The sequence below is a fragment of the Cyphomyrmex costatus genome, unplaced genomic scaffold, assembly GCF_001594065.2.
Source record: "Cyphomyrmex costatus isolate MS0001 unplaced genomic scaffold, Ccosl1.0 scaffold141, whole genome shotgun sequence".
NCBI classification, from domain to species: domain Eukaryota; kingdom Metazoa; phylum Arthropoda; class Insecta; order Hymenoptera; family Formicidae; genus Cyphomyrmex; species Cyphomyrmex costatus.
The window spans coordinates 997,902-1,017,002 of NW_017275402.1; the positions used below are offsets into that span (position 1 = coordinate 997,902).

The window sequence follows — 19,101 nt, forward strand, 5'->3', positions numbered from 1 at the left end:
TGATAAACTTTTTTAACTAGATACAGAATTTTTTTGTAACATATACCTATATATAAATCTATTATAGTATATAATATACATATGTATACATATGTACAATAAAAATATATTCTTTTATTAATAAATATTATCTAATTGTACAAAAAATTTCTGATATTTTAATATTTTTGTGAATGTATATTTATCCAAATTATTAATTGATGTGGAACAGTAACAAAGAAAGCAACTACGTGTAAAAGTACAACGAATTAATTTTATTAATTTGTATTAACTGCTTATTTTAATTCCTATTTTTACTAATAACTAGCAACATTGTGTGTGTGTTAACTTGCAACTTTACATTGCACGTTCAGAGATCAGAGTCTTTAAATTACTATATTTTATAATCGACATTTATAATGATGTAATCTCTTTTATAGCTATGATGTATAAAAATAATCGTTGCAGGAAATTTACGTAACACTGTGAGAAAATGAAATCTCAGCATTCTAAGTATTTCGAAATCGCAAAATAGAATAGTATACATAAGATCGACACATTATTTATACAATTTACGAATATAAAAATGATTATATCAACGTGAAATGTAAATCGAAGACGCATGAAGTAAATCCTAAAAATTATGATATTCTGTTTATATAAAATTATAAAGCATTGTTTGTTTGTGTTATTTTTTATTATTACAAATATATCATATATATTTAAACAATATTAAATATTAAATAAATATACATATATTAATATATTGAAAGTATTATAGCTCAGGAATTATACTTATTAATTATTATAGTTGTTATAATAAAAACGTGCATTATTTTAAGCACGATAATGTTTGTAATTACGTCATCAAATTTCTATGCATTTTAATTACATATACCGTGCTTCTAGACTTTAATCATTCGCAAAACAATTCAACGACTTTTAGGGTAATGATTAAGATAAGAAATTAGTGAATGTTTTATGACTTATCGACTTATATCGGTGCGTGCCTATTATCCATAGAGACAAGATTAGGACGTTTATACAGCTAACAGTAAATTGTCCCTGAACGTGACAAAATGAACGGTTACAACTTGACACGCAATTCCAAATGTCGTCATATAAACGCGCTCATAAATCCAGCTTTGCAACGGGTTATCGATATTTGCTTTCCATTAGTTCTCATCAGCCATATAATTGCCTGGCAATAAACTGGAACTGCAAATATTCTCCTTGATGTTCAAAACATATATAAATTCCTATAGTATATTTACATATTACAAAATAGGTGACTTAAAAAAAGGGGTGTAATGTTTATACAATTTGTTATGACTACGATTACAGTTATGACCTTTATTTTACTAATTATCACTACATTAAGTGTTATATATTTAATTAAATTTCCAAAGTAAGAAAAACAAACTTAAATGTAATGAGTTAAGTAGTTTAATTAGCATACCGATCCTTCATTCTTACGACTTTCTCTTTACAATTTTTACGCGACGTGGATTTTCCCATCGTTAAATTAAATTAGGCTATCAAGGATTCCGGGTCAACAACAAAAAATGTTCCGACATGCTTTTCCCGTCATTAAATACATCCTGAGTTAAGAGCAGCATCAATAATGAACAGTGCATTGCGACAAATGGCTATCTGCAATATTGCTCATTGTGTTATTGCACTTGTTACTCGATATGCAACGCGTGTCAAGATAACGTTATATTAATTTATTTAAAAATATATATAGTTATTACATTATATGTAATTTTCTTATGTAGAATGAAAATAATTCTATAAGATCACGTCAGATTCGAAAGGTTAATAAAAAAAAGCGGAAAAGTTTAATTTATCGAAAATTATTGACTTGATAAAACTGGTTGGATCGTGTAGAACTCATTGACCAAACGATATACCGTTGGCAAGTTGTACACGGATGCAAATTTCCAAGTTGTGTTAGCGTAAGAAACATAGCAAGTATTAACCTGTCTTCTCGTAATATTATATCGCTCGCTATAGCTTTTTTCATTGTATCATACCGTTATCTGCGAAAACGCTGGCGAGCACGTTACTTTTATTTTTTGATTATCTTGGCGAGTAACGCTATCAATTGATGAAATTGTCTGTCTTCGTTTGGCGGAAATCATACTCCCGTTCGTCGGCTTACACGCGAGCCTCGCCTCACAAGTTGCACAATATTTCGTATCCCGCTGCAGCCGTGTCGTTTGACGCGGGCTTCTACAATCATGCGTGGGTACGTGAATACAATCCAGTAATGCAAGTGCGTAGACGCAACTCAGCCGACGCGACGATGCAATTCTCAGTATATGGCATGAAATGTTAGTAGGAAGTTGCGGCAACGCAGTTCTGAGACTTACATTTTTATTTACTGGTTGCAAGTGAGAATTATTTATATGGTAATAAAAGATAAAAAATAATTAACATAATTATACGCTTGAATTAAATATTATTGGCTAAAAATGTTTTCTTCATTGTACACTGAAAGTAAAGATTGGCTGAATATGGCATAGTATTTTTAATTGTTTGCAATAAGCGATTGAAAATGCCGTAGCATATTTTACCATCTAATTTGCAGTAGCCAATCTTCTCTTTCAGTGTAAAAATGTTTAAGAACATAATGATATAGTCATAAAATTAGATCGAAGTCGTCTGAGAAAATAGAGAAATTCCATTCAATTCGTTACGGTTTGATAGGTGTGGTTCCGCCGGAAGTGGAAGCGAATTAAGCGTCGTCGTGCCGGAAATTCACGGCAAGACCACGTGAAACGGATCAGGTCGTCATTGTTCTCCACGAAATCGCTGTCCCGGAAGCACCGAGTCGTTTCCGGAAACAGATGAATATGTTTGACAAGGAGGATTTGATCTTACTGAAGATAGAAAGTAACTTCGCGGTATAATTAATTAAAAATAATGCGCTTTCGCTAATTACATACTGCATTTTAGATTGAATACTTCTGCTCTTTTTTCTAAGACTTAAAAAGATTAGAAATTACGTGCAGTTGAATAATAGCAATTTTTAATAAATACATTTATAGAATAAACATATATTACGCACGCGGAAAATAAAATTAATAATTTTATACTAATGGAGAATAGATAAGATCAAGTAATGGAGATGAATTATAACTAAGAAATCATCTCTTTATAGAGAAGGTGTAGCAATTGTGTAGAAATGACTATATCTTAGTATTGGGTCATCTAATGTAATAAGTTGAAGTAAATAACAGCATGTTGGTAAACAAGTTTTATGTTAAAATCCAACTGGATTCCGATCTCATTCACCGTAATCTGCGTAAAATAGAAATAGGATGTAAGTATGATATATAATTAGTTTTATGGTCGATTACGCTACTGAAGTGCGATACGATACTTATATGACTTTGCATGTTTTCCATAATATCGTACCGCGATTCCGCTATTATTTCTCCTGTCTCATGAAGTTCCAACTTTTTCCACGAACATGACTGTCTGCCCGTCACTTCGTCTTTCATCGTAGCCGTTCCATATAATCATATCGAAGTGCTTTATCACGTGAAAACACAAACTAATGGTCCATGTTTGCACGCGTTGTTCGTAAGGGTGGAAAGTGCAATGTTCGACCGCGCCTAAATAAGGGAGCGGCTTTCGAGGGTGTGGTGTTTGCTGCACGCACGTGTAGGCACCCTTATTCTTCATCTCCATGACAGCAGACTGGGGCTATTTAATTTAACGTCATTTTCTTAATGAGCATCAACCAAAAATATTCCAGTAATGGAACTTCTATAATTATGTCTACACCATTAGTTTATAAAAAAGGTTTTAAGAGCACATTTTCTTTTCTTAGAGCACATTTCAACTTTAGAGAGTATATTTTTCACGTAGTTGCCACGTAGTTATAAGTGATATAGCTGCACGATCTAACAATTAGATGGTTTCAAACGATGTATCAATATTCATATCCGACAAGGATCATGAATATGTACGACCTTCTGTGAGCAGTTTTTGTAATCGGTTCTTCATATTGTTCCTTTACCTTCTGTGATTAGTGTTTAATATTCCGTAATACAAAATGTTTTATAATGATAGAGAGTGTTTTTCATAATTTTTTTTATTAATAGCTTTTTAACAAACATAAGCGACAGCTAAAACCTGTTGGAGGTTACTCGGGGTCATGGCCTTGACAACATATGTCAAAGTCGATGTCATCGGTGCTGGCTCCTCCATCTCAATATTTACCATTGAAAAATTAGTAAACGACATTATAATAAATAATTCTTGATTATGATAAACAAAAATTATTCTTTGGCAATCATTGTCTGAAAGTATTTCTCGTTGAATTGTTGTTTCCAATATGTGTTCGAATCGTTTAGTCATAATATAATATTATACGACGTCATGGACGATATAAGTTTTCCATGCGCGATAGCCTTTCTTATCGTTTTACATACTTTTGTAATTTATTCAGATTCAAGTTATATTGTAACATATTCTATTGCAGTTACATAAATTGCAATAAAATGAAATAGAATACAAAATAAGCATAATATAATAATAATAATATTATTTTAAAATTTATTTTAATGATAAAAAATAATTTAAAAAATTTCTATTAATGTACTGACATTTCTTCCAAAATACAATTTTTCCAGCCCTTTGAGAACAAGTTTTTGTCTCGTCCGTTGCCCATCGTTGCCCTCCGTCAATCGTCTTAAAAAAAATCCGAAAGTTCATGAAGCGTATAATGTAAGTCAATCATTCTGGAGATTATAAGAGCTGACCTATATGTGCACAACCACTCCCAAATTACAAACTTGCTGTCAATGCACTGCCACGTAGGAAATAATTAATTAATTGTATAACCGAGAAGAATGGGATATGGTATTATTATAAATTCAATTTAGTTTTAACAATTTACAACGTTAATGTGTTGCAATTTATGTACAAAATTAGACTGTTCCGTTATTAATTTACATGCCTTAGTTAATTGATTTTTCACTCTCCAACCAGTTTATATTAAAGTTATGCATAATATTGTATATCTACGTAGATTATATTAATCTTCATAAACGTCTACGCAGGTTATTAATTTTCAAAACATTTTTTAATTCAAAAGAATTTTAATTCGTGAAACATGCATTAAATCAATTGATTAAATTACTCGTAAAATTGATTGTAAAATAGGTGATTTGTGATTGTTTAAATTAAATATTCAATAACATTTATAAATAACAGACTTTACATTATTTCAGAAAAAAAGTTTAAAACAATTATTATCTTTTTCTACGAATTAATTTTTAGCTTTATATTTTCTCTAAAATGGGATTATGTGGGGCTATCGAAACTCAACTGTTATATATAGAACATTATGGGATGACCGGCAATTTTTATCAGATTCTTTAGAGAAGGTTTCTCACCTGAAATGAAGTGAGAGATGAAAATGACAATTAGCTAATATACGTAACATACACATGACTTATGAAATATAAAGATTTGTTCTTTCTTTCGTAAAAGATTAGTGAATAGAGAGGCTCATAAATTGATATTTTATTGTTATGTTTATAAAATGTTTTTATTTTTTAAATAAAAAATAAATATAAGATATATATTTACTGCGTATTATCTTTGATATTGTCTCAAAAATGGGATATGTCCAGTATGTTAATTTTAGTTTAATAATGGTAGTAAAGTATATCAGGTAAACTCTTTTCGTACAAAAAGGGTCTTGTGTTCTAAAGATAAATATGTATTCACACACACAGTGTGTATGTATGTATGTATGTGAAGTTTTGTAGATGCGGCTGTCGTACAAATTTGATTCTTAGATCCCTTAACGCTTCTGATGTTTGCCAGCTTTCGCGTTATCACATACGTAACGTGAGGAAACCTACAAGATTAGCTTTCGTATTTATTTTTCTTCTCGCTCTCACCGGATAACTTTGAACCCTTTGTCTGCTTAACTCTTTTCATGGCTAATTCTAGCATAATAAATTTACCTAGCATAATGCCAGCATAGAACATAATTTTTATCTATATTTGATCCGCTATATGCAAAATACATTATTATTGTCCTGCAAATAAAAAAATACTCTTATTAATAAATAAAATTATATAATTTTGTTAATTAAACATATTAATATATTTTTTAATTCTCTATTTCATCAATAACAATAATAACAAGTCAATATATATATAATATCAATAATGATAATAAAAAAAATAAGAATACAGGAAAAGAAAATAATACCCATCAGATGTACTATTTTTAAAAGACAATTATTGTTCTTTCCTTTTAGAATCCTCCTTTAAGAATCGAGAACACATTCTAACCGCGATCAATATACTTTAATAGCAATTCCATGATGCGGCAAGGTCCAGCTTCCGCTCTGCGTGACGAAGCTCATTTCCGGCACAATTCCGTGCTCTATCAAAAGGGAACCCCAATGAGTATTTTTTCTCCCTTCATCGACAACTTCAACCACTATTTCCTATAGGTTGTATATAGTATTCCTTAAGAAAAAAATTAAAATATCTGCACGCACACAATATAAGACATATATTTATTTTGACATTTAAATTTACAATTTTTATATTAACAGTTTTAAAATGTAATTTTAATTATGTTATACAAATTTATAGATATATTATAAATTGAAATTTTATATATTTTTTAAGATGAATTATTATTTTTGCAAATTTCAAATATATTATACGATATAATTTGTTGACGTAACAACCACGTATGCTTTGCCAATAAATTCCACTGTTCTTGCACTTCATCCTGCAGTTATGATAATTTCACCCTTTCCTTTTCCGGGCAGTTCATCTCTTTCCGTGAGACACGGAATGTCTCACAGTTTCCTACATCATCGAAATTGGTACCAGAAGGTGAAAATTATTTTTCAGGCATAACACATGGTTATGTCCATCGTTCCTCCTTCCTCTTTGGTTTCGGCGAACTGACGAATAACAGGTTCGCCTTGCAAGGTGAGATACATATCCCTTTTCGTTGTCCCTCGCCTCGAACACGCATACACCCAAGTCGACGTGTGCAGGTGCACGATGGATGCACGTCTGGAAAAAATCGCATACGTATACATATCACACGGAGGAAGAGCCTCGCCTGTGGGAAAGTAATGCTACACCATGGGATCCACCAGGCTGGACCGCTGCTCTACCAAAGTCCCATAGTACCTCGCGCATACTACAGTCCGTCATGTCCGTCGTACTTTCTGCTCGTGTACACGGATAAAGTAACTGACCACCATGGTTCCGATTTCTCCCCTCGCACTCTCTCTCCGTCGTCGGTCCCGAGTGGTTCTCGAGTGGTCAATCGACTTCGTGAAATTTGCATACGAGCGAACATATTGATATCTTATTTATCGTCGGTCACTTAATTCCATAAATTAAAATTTGTTATACATATATCCATTTGCTGCGACTAAATCTAGGCAAATTATGGGTCATAAAAATTCTACCACCAAATTGTATTTGCGACAAATGCTATAATATCTTAATGCAATATTTTGACCGTGTATTGTGTTTGATCATCTTTATGATAACTGTGTAAAATCGTCAAATTATATACTATTATCGGTGAGTACAAACAGGTTCCATAGACTAAACTGATAAACTGCTATGTACTTGGCGGTAATGACATGTAATTCATGTAACGTCATTACGTCACTATTAGATTGAAAATGATGAAAAATGTGATTGCAGTTTCATTGAAACGACGCAGAGTGGTTACTCTTTCACATCTATAGTCTAGCCTGTCTTAATATAAAACGTGATAATTATTCAACCGCAATTATGTAAAAGGAATATCATAACTTAATATAAAAGAAATATTAAACAAGATTTCTATAACCTTAGAATTAAATCCAAAAAGAATTGAATGTTAAGAAGAAGGGCAAACATAATTATACATATATGCATAATTTGCCATTATAGCATAGGATTAGCGTTCATAGCAAATTTTTTCTGTTCGTGATTGTTAGAAATATTCTTATTCTAATAAAATTTAAATGCCTTTATTTAGAATTTGCTATTTCAAAGATTTTGCAAATTCTTACAAATTTTTACATTGAATCCGATTGATCATTCCAATATAATTATTCTACGTGCATAATACACTGTCCGCAGAATCTCTAATTGTATCTTTCATTATCTCAGATGACCCTAACTAAAAATAATATAAAATTATTGTTCTAATTTCATACTCATCAATATAAATGTAATTTAACTCATGGTATTACATAACAATTATTGAGCGCAAAATTATAATGTTGATATTATGTTACTTGTAGTTTGTATCGATTGGGATAATAAAAAGAATGTTCGCTGACTTACAAAAATATTTGTCACGACAGTGAGTTGATACGACAGGTCGATGCTCGTACCTTTGGCGTGTCAGCGATAAGCCTGTGCCGCTTCATGAAACTCAACGCACGTACGTGCACACACATTTTGCATTGTCGGCAGTCGCGTTGCACGCGCATGTATAATACTAGCGAAGCTTATCTGCCGATTGCAGCTGCACCGCAATCTAGCCTGGCAAAGCTAATTGAATTTTCTCCCCGAGATCGTCGTAAGAGAAGCCAGAACTCGCTGATGGAAGGACCTTTCACAGAGAAGCTCCTTGTATCCGCGACAAAAGGCACGCGTGTTACACGACCGAATCGCGATAATACGCGTGGCTGCTGCTGTGTGGAACTCTTTAGCGTTGCAAGTTGCAACGCGCCGCAATCCCGCGTCGGCTCGGCCCAAAGTCACTCGCGGTTCTTACAGACATACCGTCGTTAGACTAGTGACGTTTTTCTACAACTAGCGCTCATGGGTTCTCGACCCCGACGAATTCAAAGAAAAGAATTCAAGAAACTGAACATCGATACGCATTCCTGAAAAAAGTAGTCATTTATGAATAATACGACGAATGTAAGATACGATTAGTTCTATAACTTTTATTGATAATGTCAGTATCATTATACCTACTGTTGTTGCGTATTATATAGATACAATAAAAAAACTGTGCGATAATACAATGATAACGATAACATAACGGTAATGAATTGTGGAAACTTACAAAATACAGATATAAAGACGTAAATCAAATCGGCAAACTATTAATTTTGAAATCCTCTTTCTACCTCAATATTATTTATGACTATTAACTTTGGGATTATAATTGAAAACAATTGGAAAAAGCTCTAATATCATCCCCGAGTATTTTATAATCTCGATTTCAACCGTTAGATTATATATAATATAAGTGTGCCGCGCGAAGTATTTCAAAGACATCCCTTATTTTCGACACGCCTACACGTCCCAGATTGGCCTCGAATTACACGTGTCGACCACCCCACGTTGTATCGGCTGTGTATCGTAAATGCCACCCAGGTACCTAATCACCTTTCCTTTCGAAGCCTACACCTTCTCGTGAGTACCTGCGGACTGCTTGGCAAGTGCTTCATTCGACAGCTTTATTAAAGATCATTTTAATAAATCACTATCGGAAAATGTAATGCAGCCACGATATTAGTTGGAAAAACTCAATCGTGAGACGTAACACATCGGAAGACGGCGAGTTTTACTCCTTCTTCCTTCCTTCCTCTACGAAAATAAGCGTGATCGCATATCTATGCAAATGCAAATATACACTCCGATTATAGATCGTGAAGTATAATGGCGGCTAGATCCCTCTATAAATACGTACGGCATATTTTCCTCGAATCGACGAATATCTCAGCCACGAGTTATTGTTTTTGCTGGCCGGCACGTGCACCTAGTTTATTAAATCAAAAGGAGAAGCGTACACAACGTTATTGAGCGAATCGAGCCGACTCCCACGTATGTCTCTCACTTCGCAGAGACGTAAACCCTTCTTTCTCTTCGACGTGAACTCGACGCCCATGCAGTCGCTGGTCGGACGATCACGTAGGATGCGAGTCTCGTGTTTTATTTTTTTCTTCTTCTCTTCGAATGTGACAGGTACAGGCGTGTATGTGAAATATTGCCGTGAGGAGACAGGAATGAAGATTTGTGTTGAGCATGAGTCAAATAAACAGTTTCTTAACTCCCTCTATGAGTGGTTCGATTGCTTGAACATCAGCTGATCAGCTTTGTCAAAATTTTGATCAATTTTAACCGTGGAAAAAATTAATTAATTTTTATAATATATGTTAAAAAACGTTTTATACATAGAAATAAATATTATAATATTAAATTGTGCAGAGTTTTGCGTAAGAAATTTTATTATATTCGATTTCATAAAGTTTCTCCGTTTCTCGCAATCATAATAGTACGAGATTAGCTTAGACAAAAGAAAAGAAAATTCACACAGGAACTTATGTACCTCGGATGTTAAGTCGCTGTCGCCATACTCTCTGGTCCTGTGTGATGATGATTACCTTAACGAGCATATACTACTGTCATTGCATAATGGCTCCTACGCGTCTCTTACCTCAGACACAAATCCGTAGAGACTCTTATACGCGGAACAGCTAATATAAGATAAAATTGCCGGACGTGCTTATCTGTAACTACCGAGGAACTGATCGAGGACCTCTTTCCCCACGGTGCGAAACTCAGCTACCATATATGTATAGTTCACTTCTTTTTCAACAATACAACGCGGAACTTGCTGTGCCATATTATATTACATCTTAATTTATTTACGTAATAAGATAATCTCAGGTCGCTTTTCCAACTCGAATTAATTATTTTCACGAATTACTATGCGTGATTGCTGCTGCTGATAATAATTGTTATACATGTATAAACATACTAAATATCATAAATATGAAAACACATATTACGAAATAAAAAAATAATATTATATAAAGCTCTATAATTTATATAATCGTAATATTATAGCTTATATAATAATATTATTCATTTTCTTTTCAATTTTAATTTATATTTGTTTCAAATTATAAATTTTATAAATTACACAGGTCTACATGGTTTCTTTTTTTTTTATACGAGATTGGTTTCCGATGTATTTTTGTACGCTGAAAACGATTGTGGGGTCCAAAAGTGCCCATCACGTCATGATTTTGAGAAAAGTGGGGATTAAACCCGCGAAAAACGTGTTTTTGGGTGTTTTGATCCCTATTTTTCTCAGAAACCAGATGAGCTAGAGACTTCAACCTTTACTCAAATTAAAGCTTGAATCTTACACTACAAGAACCATATATGCAAATTAAAAAAAAAATAAATTATTTTGTATAAAATGGGGTTAAACCTCTACGGCCCTGTTATTACGATCGAAAATTGGGCCGTAGAGGTTTAACTTAATTTAAAGTTTAACCCCATTTTATACAAAATAGTTTTTTTTTATTGGCATATATGTTTCTTGTGGTATAAGAGTCAAGCTTTAATTTGAGTAAAGGTTGAAGTCTCTAGCTCATCTGGTTTCTGAGAAAAATAGGGATCAAAACACCCAAAAACACGATTTTTACGGTTTTGACCCCCATATTTCTCAAAATCATGACGTGATAGGCACTTTTGGACCCCAGAATCATGTTCAGAGCACAAAAATACGTCAAAAACCAGTCTCACATCAAAAAAAAAAAAAAAAAAGTGAATTTTGTAGACCTGTGTTATTATTCATAAAATATAATTTGTGGAATAAGAATGTAAATTGCATGTATTTTTCAAGAAAAGTAATATTTATTATTATTACACTTATTTATTAACAATTCTTAATACATTTCAAAGTGAATGTATAAACCCATTAATATCTGCAAAGTAGGCGATGAATTTATCAATTATAACCTCTCTCTATCTTGTGCACATAAGCACTCAATTTACAATCTCATTAATCCCTTCCTTCATATCCTAGGTGGGCATTTCTCGTTTGCGAGACGCAAGAAAAAGTTCTGAAGCGAAAGAGTAGGGCCTGTCTCTCTTCGAGCGAACGGCTTGGTTCCGTGGATATATGCCCTTCTTCTTACAAACGCGGGTACCGTCATCGCCCCCGCAGTTCCTCGGCGCACGCACACGATGGCACGCGTGTATACAGTCGCGTGTATACTACACAAGAAGGTCGTTCTCTTTCCTCTGCCTCGTCCGTTCGCTGGTGCGAGGCTTACTATGTCGATTTACTCGCGCGTTTGCCAGTCGCGATAGAACGCTCTCGGAGCGCGCACCGCAGTGCATCCGTCGCCGTGCATTTCAAACCGGTCTCAGGTCTACCTCGAACTTGGTCGAAATTTTCATCAAGAAAATTCTCATATTTTAATATTCATTACACGATGTCTTTTTAAATAGCAATTCGAGGACAATTCACTTCGTGTGAAATGTGCAAAGCGATTTATTTACGCGAGATCTTATATGCCGAAATGCGCGCCGGCAATCACCTCTCGTGCATTCTGTCGATGCAACGCGATTGTGACTGGTGGTGAACCCATTCGTGTTGTGACCGTCGCGCGTAAATTGCTCTCTGGTTTAAAACAGTGAACTTGGATGCAGATCTCAATGCCGCACATTCGTCAACTTTGAATGTTTGGCGCGTATTGACGCGCGGGCTATTGGGTGTCCAGGCCGCTCAGCTGTGAATTTAATTGAAGTGTGAGTATACAATACTGAGAATAATATAAAATTTGTGTTTGATATTCATGAGATATCGCCTCATTTTACTTCTCTTTAAAAATCAGAAATGTGCGTACGAGTTTCCGTCCCGTCTCTCACTGCGCCTGTAATGATATGCCGATGCGTCCTTCGGATGCACGTGACTGCAACACATCGGTTCGCCGATGATGCATCGCAGGAAACACTACTGTTTCCTATTACAATTCCAAATGGAAAATTTTGCAGCGCATAATTAATATACATTGTACTCCAAAGCTATGCAGAATGACTTCTATCTTGAATTAACAGTAAAAAGTATGCATAATTGTTTATTATTTTTTAATTTAGATGTCTGAAGAATATAACGAATGAACTGGTACACTTTATATTTCTTTTTATTTGTAAGATTCTTGAATGATACATATACATATATATTACATGTGTATAACCGGAGCTGGGAAAGTTACTTTATGAGTTACTTACAAGTTACTTTTTATTTTAGAAATTGAGTACGATAAGTTCGGGAATTTCATTTTTTATATTATATTTTATCATTTGCTTCAATTTTGTGTACTGCTTTTTACTCAATTTCTATTATAAATACATAGAAAGTACTCTAAAAAGTAACTCATAAAAATAACTTTTCCAACTCTCTGTACTTAACAATAATGCCGTATAATGATAAAGTATAATTTGCAATGACAAAGGCACAAGGAAGAAACTATTTTCATTAGCTTCTCCTCACCGCAACATCCCGCAGTTAGCGGAAAAGCATCCGTTTACTCTGCACATGCGATCTTTGAGCTTCTGGTTTCCGTATCTGCAGCTGACTTTAATGTTTGTTCGAGCGCGTAGGCTTTTTCTTGCTTTCCACACAGTAGGCGTGCGTGGACACCGTTTTGGACATTGCAACCGCCTGGTTTCACTCCGACATCAAATTACATGGACGCACTTAAATGTGTACCGTTGAGAACGTCCGGTTTTTCCACGAGCGAGCTTCCCGCCACTTTCCACGTTTGTTGAGCCCAGCAATCACAGTCCTGGACACTACTTATCGAAAGATCGCCGCACCAATTACGGTTTTTCTACGACCTTGCGAGAGGAAACGTACAAAGAGATTAATTCAAATGTAGGCTGTTCTTTACGACTTCCAGTAAATGTTCTTAAGAGTACATTGCATGGGCGGGAGCCCACGCCAAGTGAAATCCGGAGCGACAATTTCACTTGTGTTGCTCGTAACGTACCTAAAAAATAAGTAGTTCTTAAACCTGCAGTAGATCATGAATTTTTTATCGCAATCCTCTTGTATTATGTATTCTCTATCATATCGCTCTCTGTATATCGACTGAAGCTCCTATTATGCATACTTTTCTGATTTGTTATGCAGATCTTTTAATACAAATTGACCATTTGAATATAATTATAGATAAAGAGGTGAAAGGAACATCTGATAAAACGCGCGAGTCGAGAACTATTATCGCATGTTGCCTCGATCCATCAGAACAAATTAATCGAGTTGATAGCCGGTTTATAGTTGTACTAGTTATGTTGCTTCCTCAGTTCAACGCTCGCGATTTAATGCGGCAAACGATCTGTGAATCCTGATTTCAGGTACGAACAAGGAGGAATGTTGAAGCACGTGTCTATCTCGCCGTGGAGAGGGCGGGCGGACAGCGTGAGCCTCTCTTCTAGCGGCGGCGCGAGTAGCTGCGGAAGCGGAAGTCCTACCCCCGGTCACACACCGCCACCCTCGAGAGCATCATCGTGTGCATCCCTAGCACCCTTAACCGCCCTTTCGAGCTTCTCCCCGGCTGATACCGCGCCCCAACAGGTGAGTACCCTGTGATTATGTTCCTACACATTTTCAGGATTCACTTCGTATTTACAGCGGAAACTTCCGTAGAATCGTTAATCCGGTAACGAAAACCGGGAGGGATCCCAGTAGACCCCCAGCACTCTAAACTCATCGCTCACGCGAACAAAATTGCTTTTCGATTAATATTCTCGATCAATTTTTTTTTTATTTATATCGCAACAGATTGTCTGCTGCGATACAGAAATTTATTTGATAAAGACGTGAAGATTGTTCTGGGATATGTTTTATATTTAACAGTGAACGCAATAATTCAACTGACGTATAACGTGAATGAAAGCACGATAGGACTATTATTATAATGTAACGCGTGATGGTTTCATGTCGCCTGCGGGAGATGGTTAAGAACAACGCGGGAGAGTGTAAAAAGTAGTGATGTTGCGTCCAATAAAACAAACGAGGAAAACAAAACCGCATTCGCGGGCGATATGTTAAGTGACGTAAAGCGGTTTAGCGAAAATGAGAGCAGTATGTTTTCTGAACACTTATTAACAGCTGGATCACGTGTGTCCGCCTGACGTCGCTTGATGGATTCGTCATATTTAATCCATGATTATTTCTGCTGCTTAATCCGTAATAACACGTCACACCTTCGTTCTGAATGCAATTATAAATATGATAAAGTAATATATTTAATAAGTAGATCAGTAATGGCAGCAATAAAAATGCTACTATTGTAATAAAAAATGTTAAAGAATGTAATTTTATTGTATATTGATATAAGAGAGACTAGCGATTAATATTGTTAAAATAATAGCTGCATTGTAAAGTTGAACATTTAAAATATGTATATAAGTTAGGACTGTTTTCAATGACATAATTTCTCACGATTTCATGCGGTTTGGCGTTCCTTTTTGTGCGAAAAGAAACATGAGTCTCTCGAGAGTCTTCATCCTGGCAAGGGACGTTTAGGAAGAGCATATTTTTCTTCACCATCTGCACAGACCCTGAACACATGCTTACTGTCATCCGAAATCTCTTTTCTTCCCCGCCCGAAAAATATCGGGTATACTTAAAGATTATTGGTCTTTAATGGCCAATTTTTTCACTTTTAGATAAGTTGCAGATAACTTTATTCAGAAGATATCTCCATATTGTATTCTGGGAGTTATCTCCTGGATAAAGGTTATCAGAGGTGAAGAAACTGGGCATAAATCGATTTTTAAATGCAAAATAACAATTTTAGAGTAATTTCAAGAAACAGCGATTTACCTGAAAGAGAATAGTCTCTCGTGGATATTTTTCATAAGAATAAAATAATGCAACCGGTTGTAAGCGGCAAAGTGCAGGAATTTCCTAAGGCGATTAAATGCTTTTTGCAATTTTATACGCTTGATTACGATCAAGGTCGTCATATTTAGAATTTTTAATGTACTATACGCGCAAACGTCACCATCCTCGTTTCCACTTGAGCTCTAAATATTACACGTGCAATTCTTCTCCATGCGGCAAAGACTTTTCATTGTATTTACGCTTGTCTGACCCGTTTCGCACGCGGGTTGCAGAGGTCGTCACGGAATATATAAGTCGCTTCCGTTATAATCAGAGATACCGGTCGTGCGTGCCTTTTTATATAATTATACTTTATAAGTAATCTCTTAATAACGTACGAAAAGTTGATATTTAATTAGTATTCCAATTATAATTGTAATGACTTCATTTAATTCAATAAACATTTATGGACAATGTTTTGAACACAATATTTTATACGATCACGACTGTTTGATATTAAATTTTTAATCATGAGATATTATGGCGCTACAAATTCTATAAGTATCTTCATCCCGACAAGATGTATCTTCTTTTTATTGTGGGAAGTAATATAATAGAAAGCAGCGACGAGATCCCCGTTTTCAAAAGCGTAAGATACATATACACTGCAGTTTTTGTCGCTGGAACCGAGGATTCTCTGTGAGAACCCCGCATACCGTGATGTCACACATACTGCAACCACGTTTACAATGCGCAGTGAAAAACTAAACGAGCGACGGTAGCCATAGCGGATCCACTTAATCGAGGCTGCCGGTCTACACAGAGTTTTTTATTGCCCGGTCACGATTAGGCGGTATGTTTGCAAAGAACCTTGGCCAATTGCTGACACTTGAATTCCATATTTCTCGCAATTAATTAACGCTGCAATACTAGACACGTGAGAGAAGCGCCATCGCTTGGTAGTCACACATTTTGAATCTTTATTTTTAATGCTTTCTGTACGTTTCTTTTTTAATTTTTAATATTAATAAATATTATATCATTTATTCATATGTATAATTGATTATAAATATTAAATTGAGATAATGAATTACGTGTTTATGCACACAAGATGGAATTCTATGTTTCGTTTATGCTTTTAGTCCCGGGCCTGTCCTAAGTCCTTGCAATATCCGGTGCGGTAGGCCGTGTTTCCGGTTTCTTTGTGATTCCACAGTTTGTTGTGTGTATTGGACGATTCTGATAAGTTAAATTTCATTATCTCAGCTAAATGCCAATTTTTATCGAATACGCGTTATTTAATACTGTGCGTTGAATTTTATATCGTCTGTTATTTTTTCAGAGATTTAGTTACAATATTTAAATAATTTTATTTTTTTCAATTGAGTATCTTCTATATATCTCATTTTCTAATATCTAGTTTTTTAGAAAGGTAATAAATTGCGCTCGTATCATGAAGATAATAAACGGAAGTGACGAAATCTCATCTTTGGCACGACATGCAGAGGATTGCGTATAGATTTCGAAAACGTTTGTTGTCCCGTAATTTCCCTCGGAATAGGAACGTTTCTCGCTTCGGTGACTCTAGGAAGGTCATATTTACAACGTAAATGACCTCCCTTATTCGCAACCAGGTGCTCACAATCAAAGATCGCAAACTTTCCGAAAAAAAAAATCCTTTTGAACAATAAAGAGCAGTCTTGTACTGATCTTATCTCGTTTTTATTTTTACATTTTTAGCGGGAAGCTTGTGAAATACGAAATAAAAAGATAAAATATTAATATTATACATTGACACAAGAGATAATTTTACATTTAACAATATAACTGTTACTTACAACTTGTGTTATATTACATTTATATTGTTGAGTGTAAAATTATATTTTTATGTTACTATTAGTTGATGTTTACTTTTTTTACTGAGTCATTGTGCAACAACAATAATAACAGTAATAATAATAATAATAATAATAATAATAATATGACAACAATGATAGAAATATTATCAGAAATACCTTTCTCTGTATCCTGATTAACTCTATAAGTGGTCGCGCCACCTCAACTTGCAATTATACAGGCATTTACTCGAGAGTCATTGGTCATTACTTCGTCACTCGCGTAATCAACTTAATCTCGGGTTCCTTGGAACATCCAGGTATGCACGATTATATGCACGTACGTGTGAGAATAAAAACGTTCATCTAAGATCGTTTCCTCCAATGTTCACGACCAACATTGCTTTTCCTCTTCCTACTCCGATTCTCCCTCTCACGGAAGACGGGATAAAAAGCACACAATAAAAATGTGTGTTTGCGTTAATTATTACGTGCCGCCTCGCCCGCATAAGGATGCGACGCAAAGAGAAGAAGACATGAGGAAGAGATACAGAAAAGGAGCGGGTAATGTCTTCTTCGAAGTTTTCTCTGTGGAAGAGGCCCCGTATGATGACAAACAATTACAATACTCTGTAATCAGGATATAGCTGATCAAAGGAAACTTCTCTATATCCAAGGATAATTTTTTCATAATGTGGAATGTCCAACAATGTTCTATATAATGCCCGAGAAAAATAAAAAATATAGAACACAAAATCATAATAAGATCAAAATAATATCAAATATAAAGGTAATTTTAAGGAATAAAAATCATAACGATGTCATTAAATACACGATGATTTTATAACGAATTTTTGACATAATAATGATTGTTTAATTAGGAACCACTTAAAAATTATTATTCGCCATTAATTCATTAAAATGATCGTTAAAGTGTATCTAGACATTATTATACTTTTTTAAAGTAACTTCTACTTGATCTGGAACTTATTATGATTTTGTGTTTTTTATTTCAGTATAAAAATGATGTTTCTTTCTGTGCTTACGTCCAATTGATGGGTCTATCAGTTGGATATTGGCAACTTTTCGTGTCGATCGGCTCTCCGATCCGATTTGTCGCCATCTTTAACAACTATTTACGGAGCATCAAACTCGCAGCGCGTTGTTCCTTCTGTTACGCCGAAGATAATTATAGATTATTATCCGCCTGCATTTTCTGAGGGGAACGTGAGATGAACTCGTCTGCTCGGATGGATTGGAGGCTTGGAAGTCTTTACCGAATGGACGATCTCAAGCAAACACACTACCGCCACCGTACGAAAACACTTCGGTCACGGTAAAAAGTAGGAATCACATTTGGTTCTTCATCATCAGTGAGGAATTCATCGTTGTTGATGTAACTGAGATAACGTATTCAATGCATAATCTTTCCAGATCGAGACTTCGTTTACACATGGAAACTCACCATCGTTTTTATCTCTCATACATGTGAGAAATAAAAATTTTTATCAGAAAGATATCTCAGACATGTAATATTTCAAGGATATAGGTCGCAATTACTTTTCTTCGTTGAAAATGTGGAGATATTATCGCAAAGTCCGTCGTATCGTAATGCATTTATCACATGTTGGGGGA

General features: G+C 34.7%; 1 protein-coding gene across 2 annotated transcripts in view; it reads left to right on the top strand.

The window, feature by feature from the left end:
* The first annotated feature begins 12,481 nt into the window (after positions 1 to 12,481).
* The window catches only part of rau (RA domain-containing protein rau), a 32,606-nt gene continuing 25,986 nt past the window's right edge, over positions 12,482 to 19,101 (top strand). Inside the window, exons 1-2 of one of the 2 annotated variants that reach the window (XM_018551540.1) lie at positions 12,482 to 12,546; positions 14,158 to 14,377. In XM_018551540.1, coding sequence (XP_018407042.1) covers positions 14,174 to 14,377 — 204 coding nt within the window. In that variant the 5' untranslated portion in view covers positions 12,482 to 12,546; positions 14,158 to 14,173. Of the gene's footprint in view, positions 12,547 to 12,814; positions 12,862 to 14,157; positions 14,378 to 19,101 lie in introns of those variants that run through there. The other variant, XM_018551541.1, reaches the window with a different exon arrangement.